We start from the raw sequence: 15,094 nt of genomic DNA, 5'->3' as shown, positions 1-15,094 counted from the left end.
GCTTTGGGGAGAAACTGAGCTCCAGGATGGTGCAGGGGGTTCCTGGGTGGAGCTCACCCCACATTTAGGGTCACCAGCTCACTGCCCTGCAATTATAAAATAATCTGCAGCTCTTTGGCGCTTTGATCCGGATCTTTCACTGCCCTACAATTATGAAATAATCTGCAGCTCTTTGGCACTCTGATCCAGCTCCTTCCCAGAGTGTGATCCTGCAATCCAGAGTGCTTCCTGGAAGGTGCTGTGTCCCACTGGCACGAAGGAGCGATGCAGAACCGCTCCCTTCATCAGCACATTTCCAGAGCATTTGGAAGAACAGCCGAGGTCCATCTCCAAGTGGGCGGGAGCTGGAAGGCAGCACTTGCAGCATTTCTCCCTGTAAATAAATCCTGCTGCACAAAGGTTGCCTCCCTGCTGGAAAATAAGGCGTGCCCAGTGAGAGGAATAGCAGATTTGTCTTTACAAACAAGCTGTGGGTCTGCTGGTAGATAAAACTAGCACTGGGAGAGAAAAGAAACAATGGGAATGATTCCACTGATTGATGAATGGAGAAAGATATTTGCTTTTACAAATAAACTTTAGGTTTGCTGGTAAATGAAATTAGACATTGAAAGATGAAAGAAACAATGGGGAAGAAAAACCTCTACAGTCCATGTCAATTAAAAATGAAAAGGGAGGGTTATACATTAGAGGGAAATCTTTGGTATCAGGTGTTCTGGGAAGTCTGTACCTCTCAAGTACCTCAGAAATGGAGAAAAAGAGAAGGGAAATGCAACCAGGAAATTAGGATAAAAAGGAGGCTGCGTCCTCAAAAATTGGAGAGATCCTAAGGGAATGCCCCATGGCCTCTCCCTTTATTCAAATAAAGTAAAAAGACTCCTCTGTCTCCCTTTTGGACATAAACCTCTGATGTTTGTGGATTAATTTTCCTGACACCAGGCACTGGGAGGTACATCCATGGGAGAAAATGGTTAGAAATCCCTCTGCACAAACTTGGGTGCCAAGCTGCACTTTCCGAGATAATTCCCGGCTCAAAGCAGTCCAGGAACACCTCCCAGCAGGCAGTTTGCATGCAGCCACCCTCTCCTGGAAGGCGAGGCAAGCTGACAAGTGTGGAAGAGGGCGTTTTGTGCCAGTTGGCCCCGGGATACACCGAGCTCCTGGATGCACTTTAGTTTATTCGCACGGAATTAGAGCCTCATTACCGGGCACCGATACCTGACGCCACCGCGACACTGGATCGAAGCCCCGGGGCTGCTCTGCCAGCTGGGCGAGCTCTCCCGGCTGCTCCAAGGAAGTGAGGAGCACTCACACACGTGGATGTGCCTCCAGCCTCACAAGGATTTGAATTTAAAGGGATTTTAAGTGTGGAGGTGGAACTTCGGGGTGGTTTAGTGGTGGTTTTGGCACTGGGGGAATAGCAGGGCTTGATGATTCAAGAGTGCTTTTCTAACCTTACTTATTCTGCGATTCTATGTAATTCCTCTGTACAATGAGGTGTTTGAGGGGGAATGTGCTATTTGACCTTTTGTCACAATAAATTGAAAAAAGACCAATTTTCCCTTAAAACAGCCTGTACTGGGATCAGGCAGTGCTCCCACGCTGGGTGAGAAAATTCCCTAGGTCTGCAAATACTGTATTATTGTGATTAAGGATTTACAACTGCTGGGACAAGGAGAAACATTTTTAAGCTAAAAGAGGACAGATTTAGAATAAATACTAAGGAGAGAATTCCTCCCTGTGAGGGTGCTGAGCCCTGGCACAGCTGCCCAGAGAAGCTGAGGCTGCTCCTGGATCCCTGGAATTATCCAAGGCCAGGCTGGGCAGGGTTTGGAGCACCCTGGGCTAGTGAAGGTGTCCCTGCCCATGGAACGAGGTGGTCTCTAAGGTCCCTCCCAACCCAAATCATTCCATGATTCTGTGATATTCTTGCAGTGTTTGCATGACTGAGTGGAACAAGTCACGCTCCAGCAGCAGCCACCAAATTCAATCACCACCCACAGCTCATCACAGCCTTCACACATTCTCCCAGTGTCCTGGTAGAAAGCCAGCCTCAAAATCCTCTGGAATTTCCATGGTTATTGAGAAAACCAGAGGGATTTTTCCAGACTTAAATTAGGAAAATACAGAAAGGCTTCTGTGAAACACAACCCGAGGGATCTCAAATATTTCAAAGACTCTGGTGTTGTATCAAACCGACCTGAGCATCCCACGCTCCGTCCTTCCTCGGCAGTTTAAGCTCAGTTTCTACACGGGATATTGGTGACACCTACAGGAAAAACTCCTCTGCTCCCTCTGCAGCCCAGAGAGGAGCAGCTGACATCCCACCATTAACACCACTCCTCAGTAAAGGCAGTAGTGACCGTGCAGCGAAATAAACCACTCAGCACTGACAGGGGTGTGTCCTGCACGCAGGGCTGGATGACCCACGGGCTCTGGGAACCTCCAGCTTGCCCACGCGTGCATAGTGGAAGCTGTCCCTGCCCATGGCAAGGAATGGAACAAGATCATCCTTAAGGTTCCTTCCAACCCAAACCATTCCACGATTCTATGAATGATTCCCAAAATAAGATTTTTTTAAAGGCTATTACTAAAATAAAACTTTGTCGTAAAGCATTGAGCCTGTAGTTCATTTCTTTTTTGAGAGCTTCCCACTGTGTTGCTGGTTCTACATGGATAAAATTCAGCAAATCCCTCAGCAGAAGCTGTTTTTCATCTGCTGACAGATCTGAACTCATCTCAAACTCGTGACAGGGACACAGGCAGCCAGGACTCCCACAGCAAGGACTAATTAGCTAAACAGTGCTTTTGATCACCTTTAGATGTCCCACAGCCTCTAATTTGCATTTTCAATTTATTAAAACACCTTGCCCCACCAAGAGTGCTTTAAACAGTCACACTGAAAGCATTTCTGAAGCACGGAAGGGCTTGATCAGCCAGAACTTCATGACCACAAAGTGAAAATGGGTAAAGCTTAGAACATTTCTCTCCTCACTCATAGGACTGGGGCAGAGCCTGACAAAATTTCAGATCTAACAGTGGTGACCATGCAAGGGGGGGGAAATTTCTTCTCCATCTCCAGTGCAAGTTTCTGCATATTTTTGTGCACGTTTAGTTCAGGCCAGGTCAGGACATTGCTCCTGACACGCTGCTGACCAGGCAGCTCCAGCTTCATCCCATTCCCATATTCCAGAGACCTATAGGCAGAAGACAGAAATTACTCAGAGGTGTAATTTAAGTTTCACCGCTGCTTGGGTCACCCCGACAGCTGTCAGGGTCTGCCTGGGGCGGACCCGGCGCGGGGTCACGGCTGAGAATCTGCCCAGCCTGGCCCCACCCGCCGTGTGTGGCGGTCGGACGCGTCACCAGCCGCCCTCAGCAGCCGTGCCGGGCGGCCAGACCCGCGAGCGCCGCGCTCACGGCCGGTTTTGCCTCATAGATTCTAATTTCACCTTTAACTCCGGCTTTAATTCAGCCTTTCATTCCTTTTTCCGCGCCCTCCCTCAGCGCCCGCCTCAGGAACGAGCCAGGACCCCTGCCTCGGGCTGCCCGCGCCGCGCCTGCCCGATCGCAGCGCTCCCTCCGCGCCGCGCCGCCACAGGCATCCCACGGGGCAGCCCGCGAGCGGGGGGCCTTGCGGCAGGGGAAGGGGACGGGGCGTACCAAGGGTGATGTGGGCGGAGCTGGCGCTGCGAGATGGACGTGGTTCTGCTCGCCGCCGCTGCCGTGCTGCTCGCCGTCCTTCTCTTCTTCGCCACCCGCCTCCGCGGCCAAGCCAGGGCAGGTGGGTCGCGGCGCCGAGCTGACCGGTCCGGTCTCTTTCGCCCCCCCACCGCGGGCCCGTTCCGGTGGGCGCGGCCCTGCTCTCACCCGGGTCCGCACGCGCGCGGGGGGCGCGTTTCTCGGGAGCCGCCAGGGGGCGCCACCCCTCGGGCGGCCCCTGAGGGGGATCAGCCATGTTGGGGGGAAGAGGGGATTTTGGGGGGTCCCGAGGGGATTTAGGGGGTCCTGGGGAGGGTTTCGGGGCTGTCCCGGCGTCTTAATCCCGCCTTCCGCCCGGGCTGCCCCCCAGGCTGCGGGGTGCAGGCGCCGAGGCCTGGTCCACTGCTGCTGGGGGTTCCCGGTTCCCGGCCTGAGGGGTGCCGGGTTAGGAGTCTGAGTTCTCTATCAGGGGTTCTCTCAGGGGCTTTGGGACTGGAAGGTGTCCCTGAGGTTCCTGCAAATGAGGGAATGGAGAACAGATCCTGGAGGCTCGGGATCGGCGCTCAGGGTGTAGCTGGAGGCCTGTGACGAGTGGTGCCCCCGGGGTTCTGTGCTTGGTGTTTGTAGCTTGTTTAGCAGTGACTTGGACAAAGGGGTCGATGCTCCCTCAGCAAGTTCACTGATGATACAAAAAAAGGAATGGCCGATGTCCTTAGGGGGTTGTGCCGCCCTTCAGAGGAGCTTTGCCAGGCAGGGAAAAACCTTCCGAAATTCAGCACAAAGTCCTGCACCTGGGGAGAACAGCCCTGAGAACCAGCAGACACTGGCGTGTGACTGCACGGGAAGGACCTGGGTGTCCTGGTGGACAACGAGCTGTCCCTGAGCCAGCAGTGTTCCCTTGTGCCAGGAATGCCAAGGGGATTCCCGGGGTGAGAGCGTTTCCAGCAGGTCAGCAGCAGTGTTCCCTTGTGCCAGGAATGCCAAGGGGATTCCCGGAGTGAGAGCGTTTCCAGCAGGAACCATCCTGTCCCTCTGCTCAGCCCTAGGAGGCATATCCAGGATTCTGTGTCCAGTTCTGGGCTCCTCAGGACAGGAGGGACCAGCAGAGGCTTTGAGGATGATGAAGGGGCTACGGGAAGGACCTGGGTGTCCTGGTGGACAACGAGCTGTCCCTGAGCCAGCAGTGTTCCCTTGTGCCAGGAATGCCAAGGGGATTCCCGGGGTGAGAGCGTTTCCAGCAGGTCAGGGAACCATCCTGTCCCTCTGCTCAGCCCTAGGAGGCACATCCAGGGTTCTGTGTCCAGTTCTGGGCTCCTCAGGAGAGGAGGGACCAGCAGAGGCTGTGAGGATGATGAAGGGGCTGCTGGAGCATTTCCTGCCCAGGAAAGGCTGAGGGAGCTGGGAATGTTCAGCCTGGAGAGGAGAAAACTGAGAGGGGCTTGATCCACATCCAGCAGTGTCTGCAGGGAGGGCTCAGAGCAGGGCCCAGGCTCTGCTCGGGGGGGCAGTGTGAAAAATGCCAATCATTCACTTGTTTTCTGAATTTTAAACGTTTAATAGTAATAAAATAGTTATGAAAATAGTAATAAAATTAGAGTAATAAAACTTGAGCAGTTGGGATTAGGACAATATAAGACAATAAAAACAAAGAGTTACAGACAGTCTGGGTACTTCTTTCTGAGCAAAATAAACCCGAAAAAGGACACCCATTAACAGAGGATTACCCCTTAAAAGAAATAACCTGTTCCATATTCCTACAACTCATCCATGATGCATAAATTCCATTCAAACAAAGGATTCTGGCTGGTCAGTGCCAACTTCTTCCTCTTAATGAATGAAGCAGGAAGAAGTTAGTTTCTTTGATAATGGAGCAATAAATGATTTTTTTCTTAAAGATCTAGGTGTCCTGTGGTGGTTATCTCAGTGCGAGTGCCTCATTCCTCTATTTAAAAAATTAGCTTACATAGCTTGGTTTCAATTTTAACATTATGTTATAACATAAAACTGTATTTAACACACTACTTGAAAAAATGAATACAGCATAATCATAGCTTGGTTTCAATTTTAACATTATGTTATAACATAAAACTGTATTTAACACACTACTTATGAAAATGAATGCAGCATAACTTTCTGACATAACACATACAATATTCATTTGAATATCTGCAAAAAGCCAATCATAAAATCCCCATTTTTCACAGGCAGCAATGCCACAGCAGGAACAGGCAGGAACTGAAGCTCCACCTGAACATGAGGAGGAACTTCTTCACTGGGAGCACTGGAAAAGGTTGCCCAGAGAGGGAGGCTGCAGAGTTTTCCTCACTGGAGATATTCCAGAGCCACCCGGAGTCAATCCTGTGCCGTGTCCCACCTCTGCTCCTTTCCCACCTCACTCAGGGGAAGCAGGTGGATGATTCCAGCCCCGTGTCACTGCTGGGCAGGGTTAGATCAGGGAATCAGGGCTGGAAAAAACCTCTAAAATCAGAGTCCAGCCATAGTTCCACTGTGCTGGGTGGGAATTGGGTGCTGTGGGAAGGAGCCAGCTGTGCTCGCTGTGAACTCGCTGCCCTTGCTGTGTTCTCTCAGCGGAAGGAGACAGGGTTTTTGGCTGCCAGGTGTCAAATTAAGATGTTTAGTCAGGACAGACTCTGAACTCCTGGTCAATACCTCCACAGATTTTGGGGATGTGGGTTGTTTTGGGTTGGAATTTGTATTATTTTTCCTTTGGGGCAGTTGATTGATAATTTTTAATTAAGAGGGAAAAGCACCACACATTTAAGACAAACACAGCCACTCAGTGCAATACTGTGCAGGTAAGGGATTTGTGTTAAAAGCAGATTTTGCTGATAATAATTAAATTTTCCAACACGTTTCTCACACACCTCTGCTTCCACAGACCTGATCTAACCCTTTCTCTTTGAAAGATTTGGAAACTGATGTCATTTCTTTGAATTCATATGAATTCAGAGATGAACTTTTGGTAGAAGTGAGGGATGCATGTCCTGGAGAAATGCATCATTTCCTGAGCTTGACTCCTGTCATTATTTGGATAAATCAGGGGCTGTGAGGTTTGGGAGAATTTCTTTTCTCTTTAAGCATTCAAAGTTCTAAATTGAAGCCCAAGCATTTGTTTTAAATAGTGTGAATTATTATGAAAACCAAACTTTTAATAATGATTTTGAGCAAGTTGGTTGAAGTTATTTTACATTCAGGACAATTTCATCATATTGAAGCCTTTTTTTTTAGTGGTAACTTTTTGACACTTGCATGTTTGCCATGTTTTTGTTTGTTTTTTGTTTTTTGGTTTTTTTTACTGTGGTTTTACGATTTTTTTTTACTTTAATGTATTGGTTTCTATATGAAAAATCTCTTCACAGAATTTCAGCTGCTGGAGATGACTTTGTTCTGTGTACACGACACAAATTATTTTTCAGGAACACTGGGATTTTGGTGTATTTAATAGCCACAAAATCTAGTTTTAAGCAGGAATTTCCTTTTCTATTCCGTGTTCTTAGGTGGAAAATGGAAGCTACCACAATTGTGCCAATAAATCTGTGTTGCCACATGGAAAGGATTTGAAACCAGGGACGATGGACCTAAAGAAGTGGTGGGAGCTCTCACTTTTTCTTGATAATGTGCAGGGATTGGGGCAGCAGCTTCCTTTTGTGTTATCTCATGGAAATTGGCTTTTAGAAATGTTCAAATGTTTAGGGAGCTGAGGGTCAGGAGAGGTAAATCCTGTACCTTTGTGTTTCTTTGAAAGGTCACTTGGAGCAGTTGTTTTCAGCAGGATCATGCCTGGACTTGTTCTATTGAAAATGAAAACAAAAAGTGGCATTTCTTGATTTTCCACGTGGCTGCCACTTCTCTTTCTGATAAGCTCCACTGGGCCAAAGCATCTCCTCAAGAAGCTTCCACCTGTTGAATTTTGAGCTCCTGAAATCTCTGAATAAGAGAAATCTCTGAATTTCGGAGGTTTTGCAGGGAGGCAGAAGGTGCTGGGTGGTGCCACCACGTGTGAGGGTGCAGCAGGTGGAGCTGTGTCCCTGTCCCTGCAGCCCTGAACTGCCTCCATTCCTGTCACCTACCCACCTGATGGAACTGAGAGGAAGGTGCTGTGATAGGCAAGGGCTTGTTCTCCAGAAAAGCCTCTCTGCTGTAAGCAAAAGTTTGCACAGTTTCGTGAAGGGGCAGATTTCTGCCTGGGAGTGCAGAATGAGGTGCTGCTCTGGGCTCTGGATGACTCCATGGTGCTTTTTGCAGTGGTGCTTCACATCCAGTTCAGGAGAGATTTCTGCTTGCAGAGCACAGTTGTGTTCTCTCTCCCTTCAGGAAGGAGACACAGCAGTCTCAGAGCTGCTGCTGTGCCCTGGCTGACAAGTCAGCTGAAATAATCCCTTGCCTGCACTGATGCTTCCTGAGCACCCAGGCAGAGCTGCTGTGCCCAGCACAAAAATGTTCTTGGCTTTTCAGGGCTGAGTCAGACCCTGGACACCACAAATACAAACTGAGCCCGTGTCTCTTTCCCAGACAGCTGTTGAGTGTTTTGTTTGTATTACCTGTTAATTTGAGGGGTTGATCTCATTAATTCAGCCTGGCCTGTCATTCTGCAAAGCTTGTGGATGGCTGGTCTCACCTCTTTAATGCTGGCCATTAATTTTCACTCAGATGGCTCTGGATCAAGGCTAATTAGTGCTTGTGTGAGTAATCTCTGCATGATCTGGCTAGCCTGGGGTGCCACTGCTGAGACCTCTGCAGCTCCAGGAAAATGAAGAGATGTGCTCAGATAAGTGCAGCAGCCAAACCCCGCCCTGTGCTGCAGGAGGAGGTGAAAAAAAACCCCAGCAGGGCCAGACCCCAGAGCAGATCATTCTTGAGCTCAGATATGATGGTTAGTCCAGCCCCAAGGAAAAGGAAAAGTGATTTTTAAGTGTGTCCTCTTGTGTGAAGCCTCCCCTCTGTGTGCCACAGTTCAGGGGGAGGGAGGGCACATCTGAACCTTCAGCATCCTGCAACAAAAGCTGTGTCTGGAGTCACGTAGGCAGAGCCCTGACCCCGCAGGGAGCAGGTCCAGGTGTGTGACAGCAGAGCAGAGGAAATGAGGATTTTCTCCCCCTGCTGTGAAGGACAGGGAGAAATGGAGTGAGTAACATTCATGTTTTCCAAATCCCTGCCCAGCTGAGTGCCTGGCAAACAGAAGCTCTAGAATGCTCGAGTCAAAAAGGTTGGAAAAACCCTCTGAGGTCATCCAGTCCAACCCTTCCCCCAGCACTGCCAAGGCCACCACTGACCATGTCCCAAAGGGCCACATCCCAATGGCTTTTAAATCCCTCCAGGAATGGGGACTTCACCACTGCCCTGGGCAGCTGTGCCAGGGCTGGACACCCCTTTCCATTATGAATTTTTCTTAAATATCCAACCTGACCCTCCCCTGGCCCAGCCTGAGGCCGTTCCCTCTGCTCCTGTCCCTGTTCCCTGGGAGCACAGCCCGACCCCCCTGGCTGTCCCCTCCTGTCAGGAGTTGTGCAGAGCCACAAGGTCCCCCCTGAGCCTCCTTTTCTCCAGGCTGAGCCCCTTCCCAGCTCCCTCAGCCCCTCCTGGGGCTCCAGACCCTTCCCCAGCTCTGTTCCCTTCCCTGGATTTTCTCCAGATCTTTCTTCCTGGGAGGGGCTCAAAAACCAGCCCAGCACTGGAGGTGCCCTGGCAGTGCCAGCACAGGGGACAGGCACTGCCCTGACCCTGCTGCCACAAGCCAGGTGCCACTGGCTCGTGTTCAACCAGCTGTGTGCTGCTGAAAAACAATCTGCACCCAGGAGAAATATTTTAGAAACTGGAAGGAAGAAAAAATCTTCATTAAAACATTTCTTTTCCTACTAAATGACAGTCCATAGTGGCTTGGTGTCTGCTGTTAATGTGCACGTTTCGGAGATGTGACAAATATCGTCCACCAGCTGCCCTATGTGTTTGTGATCTGGGTCAGGTGTGGTGGGGTTTGGTACATCCTGAGCCCAGTCCACACTGGTCACTGAGGAATTACTGAGTCTCCTGTGTGAGTTAAATGCAGAAGAGCAGAGACCTTGGTTCACATGTTTTTCACTGTGAGGGTTGAGCTCTTCGGTTTGAAATAAATACATGGCTTATAAATAGATTCCTCTTTCATAAAATGCAAAGCAGTCTCTGTTTCACAGGACAACAGGAACCAAAACCAGAATGAATGAGAGCTGGGACTGCACAGCTGAGCTGCTGGGCAGGACCATCTTGGGAATTACTGAAGCTTGCAGGTGAAAGGATGCTGAGGTTTGAATTGCAGCACATCTCAAGAACTTAGGAAGTGAAATACTGCATTTGTATAAAAAGCTTTTTGCAGAGCTTTTTTTTGGCATTTACCAGTGTCCAAGAAGTGATCTGCCCTGCTTCTTCAGGACAATGTTTCCTGTAGCATTCCAAATAAGCTGTGACTAGGACTGGGCAAGGCTTGGAGCAGCATTTTGGCATCTCTGCACTCAGTGATTTCTCACAGCCCTGCTCGGTCTGCACAGGTGGATGGCACCAGGAGGGTGACAGCAGTGTGACAGGGCAGTGGCTCAGTTCCAAATGTCACAGCATTGTGGGGACCTGCTGGCATCCCTGTGACATCTCTGCTGGCCAGAGGTGGCCCTGCTGAGCTCGGGGCTCCAGCCTGTCCTTACCAGCCCCAAAATCAGTGCTTTGAAGGCTGTGATGACTGAGGTGAGCTGCAGGCACGCCTTTGGTGCTGCATAATTCACTCACAACAAATCCCATTTTCTGACGGCAGATATGCTAATAGGAGTTTTTTTAGGAGGGCATTGTTTGGCTCAGGGGGTGCTGGAGACTTGGCACGGTGTGCAGAGCATTTTGTGCTCCTGCTGGGACTCAGCTTAATCTATCAGATCACAAAATAAATGTGTTCTGAGATGGAGTAAGTGAGTTAGTTGTTCTGCACTTTTCCATGAAACCATTCGAATATTTGCTTGAATTAAAGCTTAAAAGTTAATACTTTGCAGGATTGAGCAGGTAGCAGATATCAGTTAGGCTTATCAACAGAATATGCAAAGCAGGTATCAAGGATGATGATATTTTACCATTGTGTGGTTTTGGGGTTTTTTTGCATTGCTGACATAGTTAAAAGCAGCAGGAAGCCTAAAAAAAAATCTAAGAGTTTTCTATGGAAAACTTCTGAAATGAACCCACTGGTCAGTTCCATCCTCCCAGGATATTCTTCGTTTTCCAGATCTTAATTAGTAACTGCAGCACATGCAGAGAAGATGGCAGTGAGAGCTGCAGTGGGCCTTAGTGTCCTGTTTGTACCTACCTGTGATTTGGGAAGTTTACATCAGCGGGGTAGAATGAAGTGTTTATTTCAGCTGTAATTTGTGATCCTTTTTTTGTTCTTCAGGGTTTGTTTCATGTGGAATGATTTACATATTCCTCCCTGAAACATGCAGCCTCTGAGGTTTCAATCAGATGAATCTACGTTACACAAGTACAAATTAAAATAAAAAAAAAATCAAAATACTTCAGAAATGTGAAAAGCGCCAATCACTTGTTTTTAAAATATTAAAAGCTTAATAGTAATAAGATGGTTATAAAAATAGCAGTAAAGTTAGAGTAATAAAAAAATTTGGACAATTTGGATTTAGGACAATATGAGACAATAAAAACAAAGAGTTACAGACAGTCCGGGTACCTCTTTCTGAGCAAAATAAGCCCGAAAAAGGACCCACGTTAACAGAGGATTAACCCTTAAAAACAACAGCCTGTTGCATATTCATACACCTCATACAGGATGCATAAATTCCATTCAAACAAAGGATTCTGGCTGGTCAGTGCCAACTTCTTCCTCTTAATGAGTGAGGCAGGAAGAAGTTAGTTTCTTTGATAATGGAGCAAGAAATTCCTTTTCTCTGAAAGATCTAGGTGTCCTGTGGTGGTTATCTCAGTGTGAGTACCTCATTCCTCTCTTTAAAAAAAGTATCTTACATGGCATAGTTTCTATTTTCACATTATGTTATAACCTAAAACTGTATTTAACACACTACTTAAGAAAATGAATACAGCACAACTTTCTGACATCATTTGAATATCCGCGAAAAGCCGTTTTTCACAAGAAAGAAAAACCACACTTTTGTGTCTGTGCTGTTTGCTAACTCAGAAAGGGAAAGTCAGCATTAACATGAATATTTTCTTTTTTTCTCACAGCTGATGAGGAGCAGCAGCAGAATGTGGCAGCAGCAGCAGCAGCAGGGGCCAGGCCCCGGCCCCAGGTGGAGGAGAGGGCAGAGGGGATGCCCCGGCGCCGCAGGAACATGGGCACCAGGCTGATGGCCCAGAGGAGAGCCCAGCAGGCAGAGCAGGGGCTGGAAGGTAACTCTGCCTTCAGCTCATCTTGCAGGCATCGAAACAAACCTTCCCAGCAGCTGTCCAAGCTGGGGAACGGGTGCAGCTGCCTCCTGGAGGAAGTTGCTGGGTTTTGCTGGTGGATTATTTGCAGTTTTGCCATAATCTGTCTTTGTGGGGGGATAAAATGTAAAAAGATAGGGATAGCGTAGAAAGTAATTTTATTTTTGAGGAGTTGTAGTTGTTTAATTACTAAAAATTAAGAATGAGTTTGTTTTTAATAGGTTACAGTTGTATTAGATAAAGATGAGTGTTACAAAAGAGTGAGTTAGCTAGTTAAGAAGAGAACTAGAGTTTGTTAACTGTGCTGTGAAGAGCTACCCATGAGAAATCACCAAGTGTAAAAAATTTACAATTCAATAACAACATGTCTTCTTTCCCTACTTCGTATAACCTTTACATTAAACCTTTTCTCTGTATAACCCTTACATTAAACCTCTGCCTCCTCCTGAGGTGAATCCTGGCTGTTTGTGGTGCCAGACCCTTCACATCCTTTCTAAAATCTTTTTAGGAAGTTTCCTTCTTAGCCATGCAGGTAATTAAATTAAATTACCTTAATTTAGGTGCCCTCATCACTCTCTACAGCTCCCTGAAAGGTGCCTGTGCTCAGCTGGGGCTGGGCTCTTTCTCCAGCAGCACTGACAGAACCAGAGCACACAGCCTCCAGCTGCACCAAGGGAAATACAGGTTGGATATCAGGAAAAAGATTTTCACAGAAAGGGTGATAAATTTCTGGAATGGCTGCCCAGGGAGGGGGTGCAGTCCCCATCCCTGGGTGTGTTTAACAAAGCCTGGATGTGGCACTGGGGGCCAGGGTTTATTGAGGTGTTGGGGCTGGGTTGTACTGGATGATCTTGAAGGTCTCTTCCAACCTGGTCATTCTGGGAATTCCGTAAATTTGGGAAAACAGAATCCACACCTTGCATTGAACAACAAGCTGTAGTGCATTAGTGATTCCTTTTAAATGAGTGGGAAGCATTAATTCCCCTGTGATCTCTGCAAAACATGGAGTTCTCTCTCCAAGGAGCCATGCAGGTGGTGGTCAGGATCAAGAGGAGTTCCTGGAGATCACCACAAACTGCAGCATTTTGCCAGCAGGTTGTTGACAATGTGTTGTGTAAATCCTGTGCTGGATTTGCAGATCACAGCTACATTTCTGTAGTGTAGACAAAAATATGGTGATAAATAACATCTTTCTACAGCCTGTAAGTATAATTCCCTTTTCTGGTGAAGCTTGACACATTATTCTCTTTATTGCTGGAGAGATGAGATCACCATGATTCACCCCCTGGATTCTTTCTACTTTCAGATCGTGGGTGAAGTGTTCAGGCTTTCTGCTCAAGTTCTGGAGTTTGCAGTGGAGATCAGGGTGTCTTTGTGGAGTGCAGGAGGTGAAACACTGAGCACACACCTCTGTGATGCTTTCATTAGGGACTGTTTGCATTTTGTTCAGCTTCCCTTGCCCTGCAGTTTGTAGGAAGCCTCACTTTGGCAGGTGAATGTCCTTTTCCAGCTAATTATGTTCAGCATTTCACAGATGGAGATTGGACAGGTGTGAACTTTTCAACTTTGGTTATTTCTTCTTGTGTGATAACATCCTGGAAAGAAAATGGAATCTAAAAATACTCAGTTTTCAACTCCAGACATCAAAAGTTTGAATGCTGAGGGCCGACAGTGAAGCTGTCAAAGCAAATGGCTCATCTTGTCTTATCTTACTTTGTCACTTTAGCAATAGAAGAATCTGTGTCATTGGGCTTTATAAATAATTCTTTTGCAGCTTTCTGATCAGATGCAAGTGCTGCTGCTTTTGCATGAAGTTCCCTTTGAAATGACATGCCTTCTTTTATTTGTTTTCCCTAATTTCTTACCCAAATTAAACCAGCTTCTTGCTTTTTGCTTCTGTGGGTGGTTTTATTCTTATTTTGGGATGTTTTTTTCCAAGTGGCTGAGCACAGGTGCACAGCAGGAGCAGCAAAGCCTTTGGAGAGTGAGCACAGACTTGGGCAGAGGAGCTGTGGAGAGAAGCAGCTGCCCCTGATTCCCCAGCACTGAGGTGCTCAGTGATCAGTGGCCATTATTAATTGGGATTAGCCATCCCCAGCCTGGCCCTGAGCTACCTGTCTTAGGTAAGGGATTAAGATACCTGTCTTTTGTAAGGGTTTTCCCCTTTCAAAAGGATGTGTTGAATGTTTTAAAGCCCTCTCTGTGGACATGTGGCACAAGCCTGGAATCACTCTGGGATTTATCCCTTTTTTTTTTCTTTTTTTTTTCATTTTCTCTGTGTCACTGCAGTATAGAGCAGTTTTGCCTGAATTGCTGCTTGCATTTGAGCCAGCTGGAATGGCAGGTTCTCTCCACAGCAGGGTTTTGTGCTGAAGAATTCATTGACTCCTTGGAAAGACAGCCCAGTGCAGCACCAGGGCTGAAGAGCAAAATTATTTGGCAATTTAGAAACACCAAACCCAAGCCAGTCTGGTTTCTCCACTCTTCCCTTTGAAAACTTCTGAACATCTGCAACCAAAGCAGATTTTTTTGTTTGTTTGCTTCAATTTGTTGCAATGTTTTACTGGTAAATTTCAGTTCCCTTTGTGGAATTTCCACTCTGGGCCTGTGCTGAACTTTGGGCAAAGCTGCCTGATCCTTCTGTGTGTCACTCTGACTTCTGCCAAGAAGTGATTTCTTCCCCAAGCCGTTGCTGGAAGAGTCTGAGCAGTGACCCCATGGAGGGTGTGGGGGTGCCCTGGCCATCCCTGTGTCCCTGTGATGGTCACAAAGTGCAGTCAGGTAGGAAGTGCTGTTGCCACCTCGGAGTTCTGCCTGTTGGAAGCCAGTTCTGCTGACTCTAGGAAATGTCCCCAAAGCTGCACTTGCAGACTTTGGAGTTGTGGTTAGCATGAGGGTTTTCTGTTTTCCATCTAACCATCAGATTTCAATGCCAGAATGAGAAAGAAGCTTTGAGGGTGAAGTTGTAGCC

At 47.7% G+C, this 15,094-nt stretch overlaps 1 protein-coding gene across 1 annotated transcript in view; it reads left to right on the top strand.

The window, feature by feature from the left end:
• Positions 1–3,638: 3,638 nt before the first annotated feature.
• DDRGK1 (DDRGK domain containing 1) overlaps positions 3,639–15,094 on the top strand; it is a 36,053-nt gene continuing 24,597 nt past the window's right edge. The window contains exons 1-2 of the mRNA XM_041403016.1: positions 3,639–3,781; positions 11,923–12,087. Of these exons, the coding sequence (XP_041258950.1) occupies positions 3,694–3,781; positions 11,923–12,087 (253 nt within the window). The 5' untranslated portion in view covers positions 3,639–3,693. The remainder of the gene's footprint in view (positions 3,782–11,922; positions 12,088–15,094) is intronic.

This window comes from Onychostruthus taczanowskii, unplaced genomic scaffold (assembly GCF_017590055.1).
Source record: "Onychostruthus taczanowskii isolate IOZ18803 unplaced genomic scaffold, ASM1759005v1 scaffold2, whole genome shotgun sequence".
Classification (NCBI taxonomy): Eukaryota; Metazoa; Chordata; class Aves; order Passeriformes; family Passeridae; genus Onychostruthus; species Onychostruthus taczanowskii.
The sequence above is the reverse complement of the archived record's forward strand: the minus strand, read 5'-3'. Positions and strand labels throughout refer to the sequence as shown.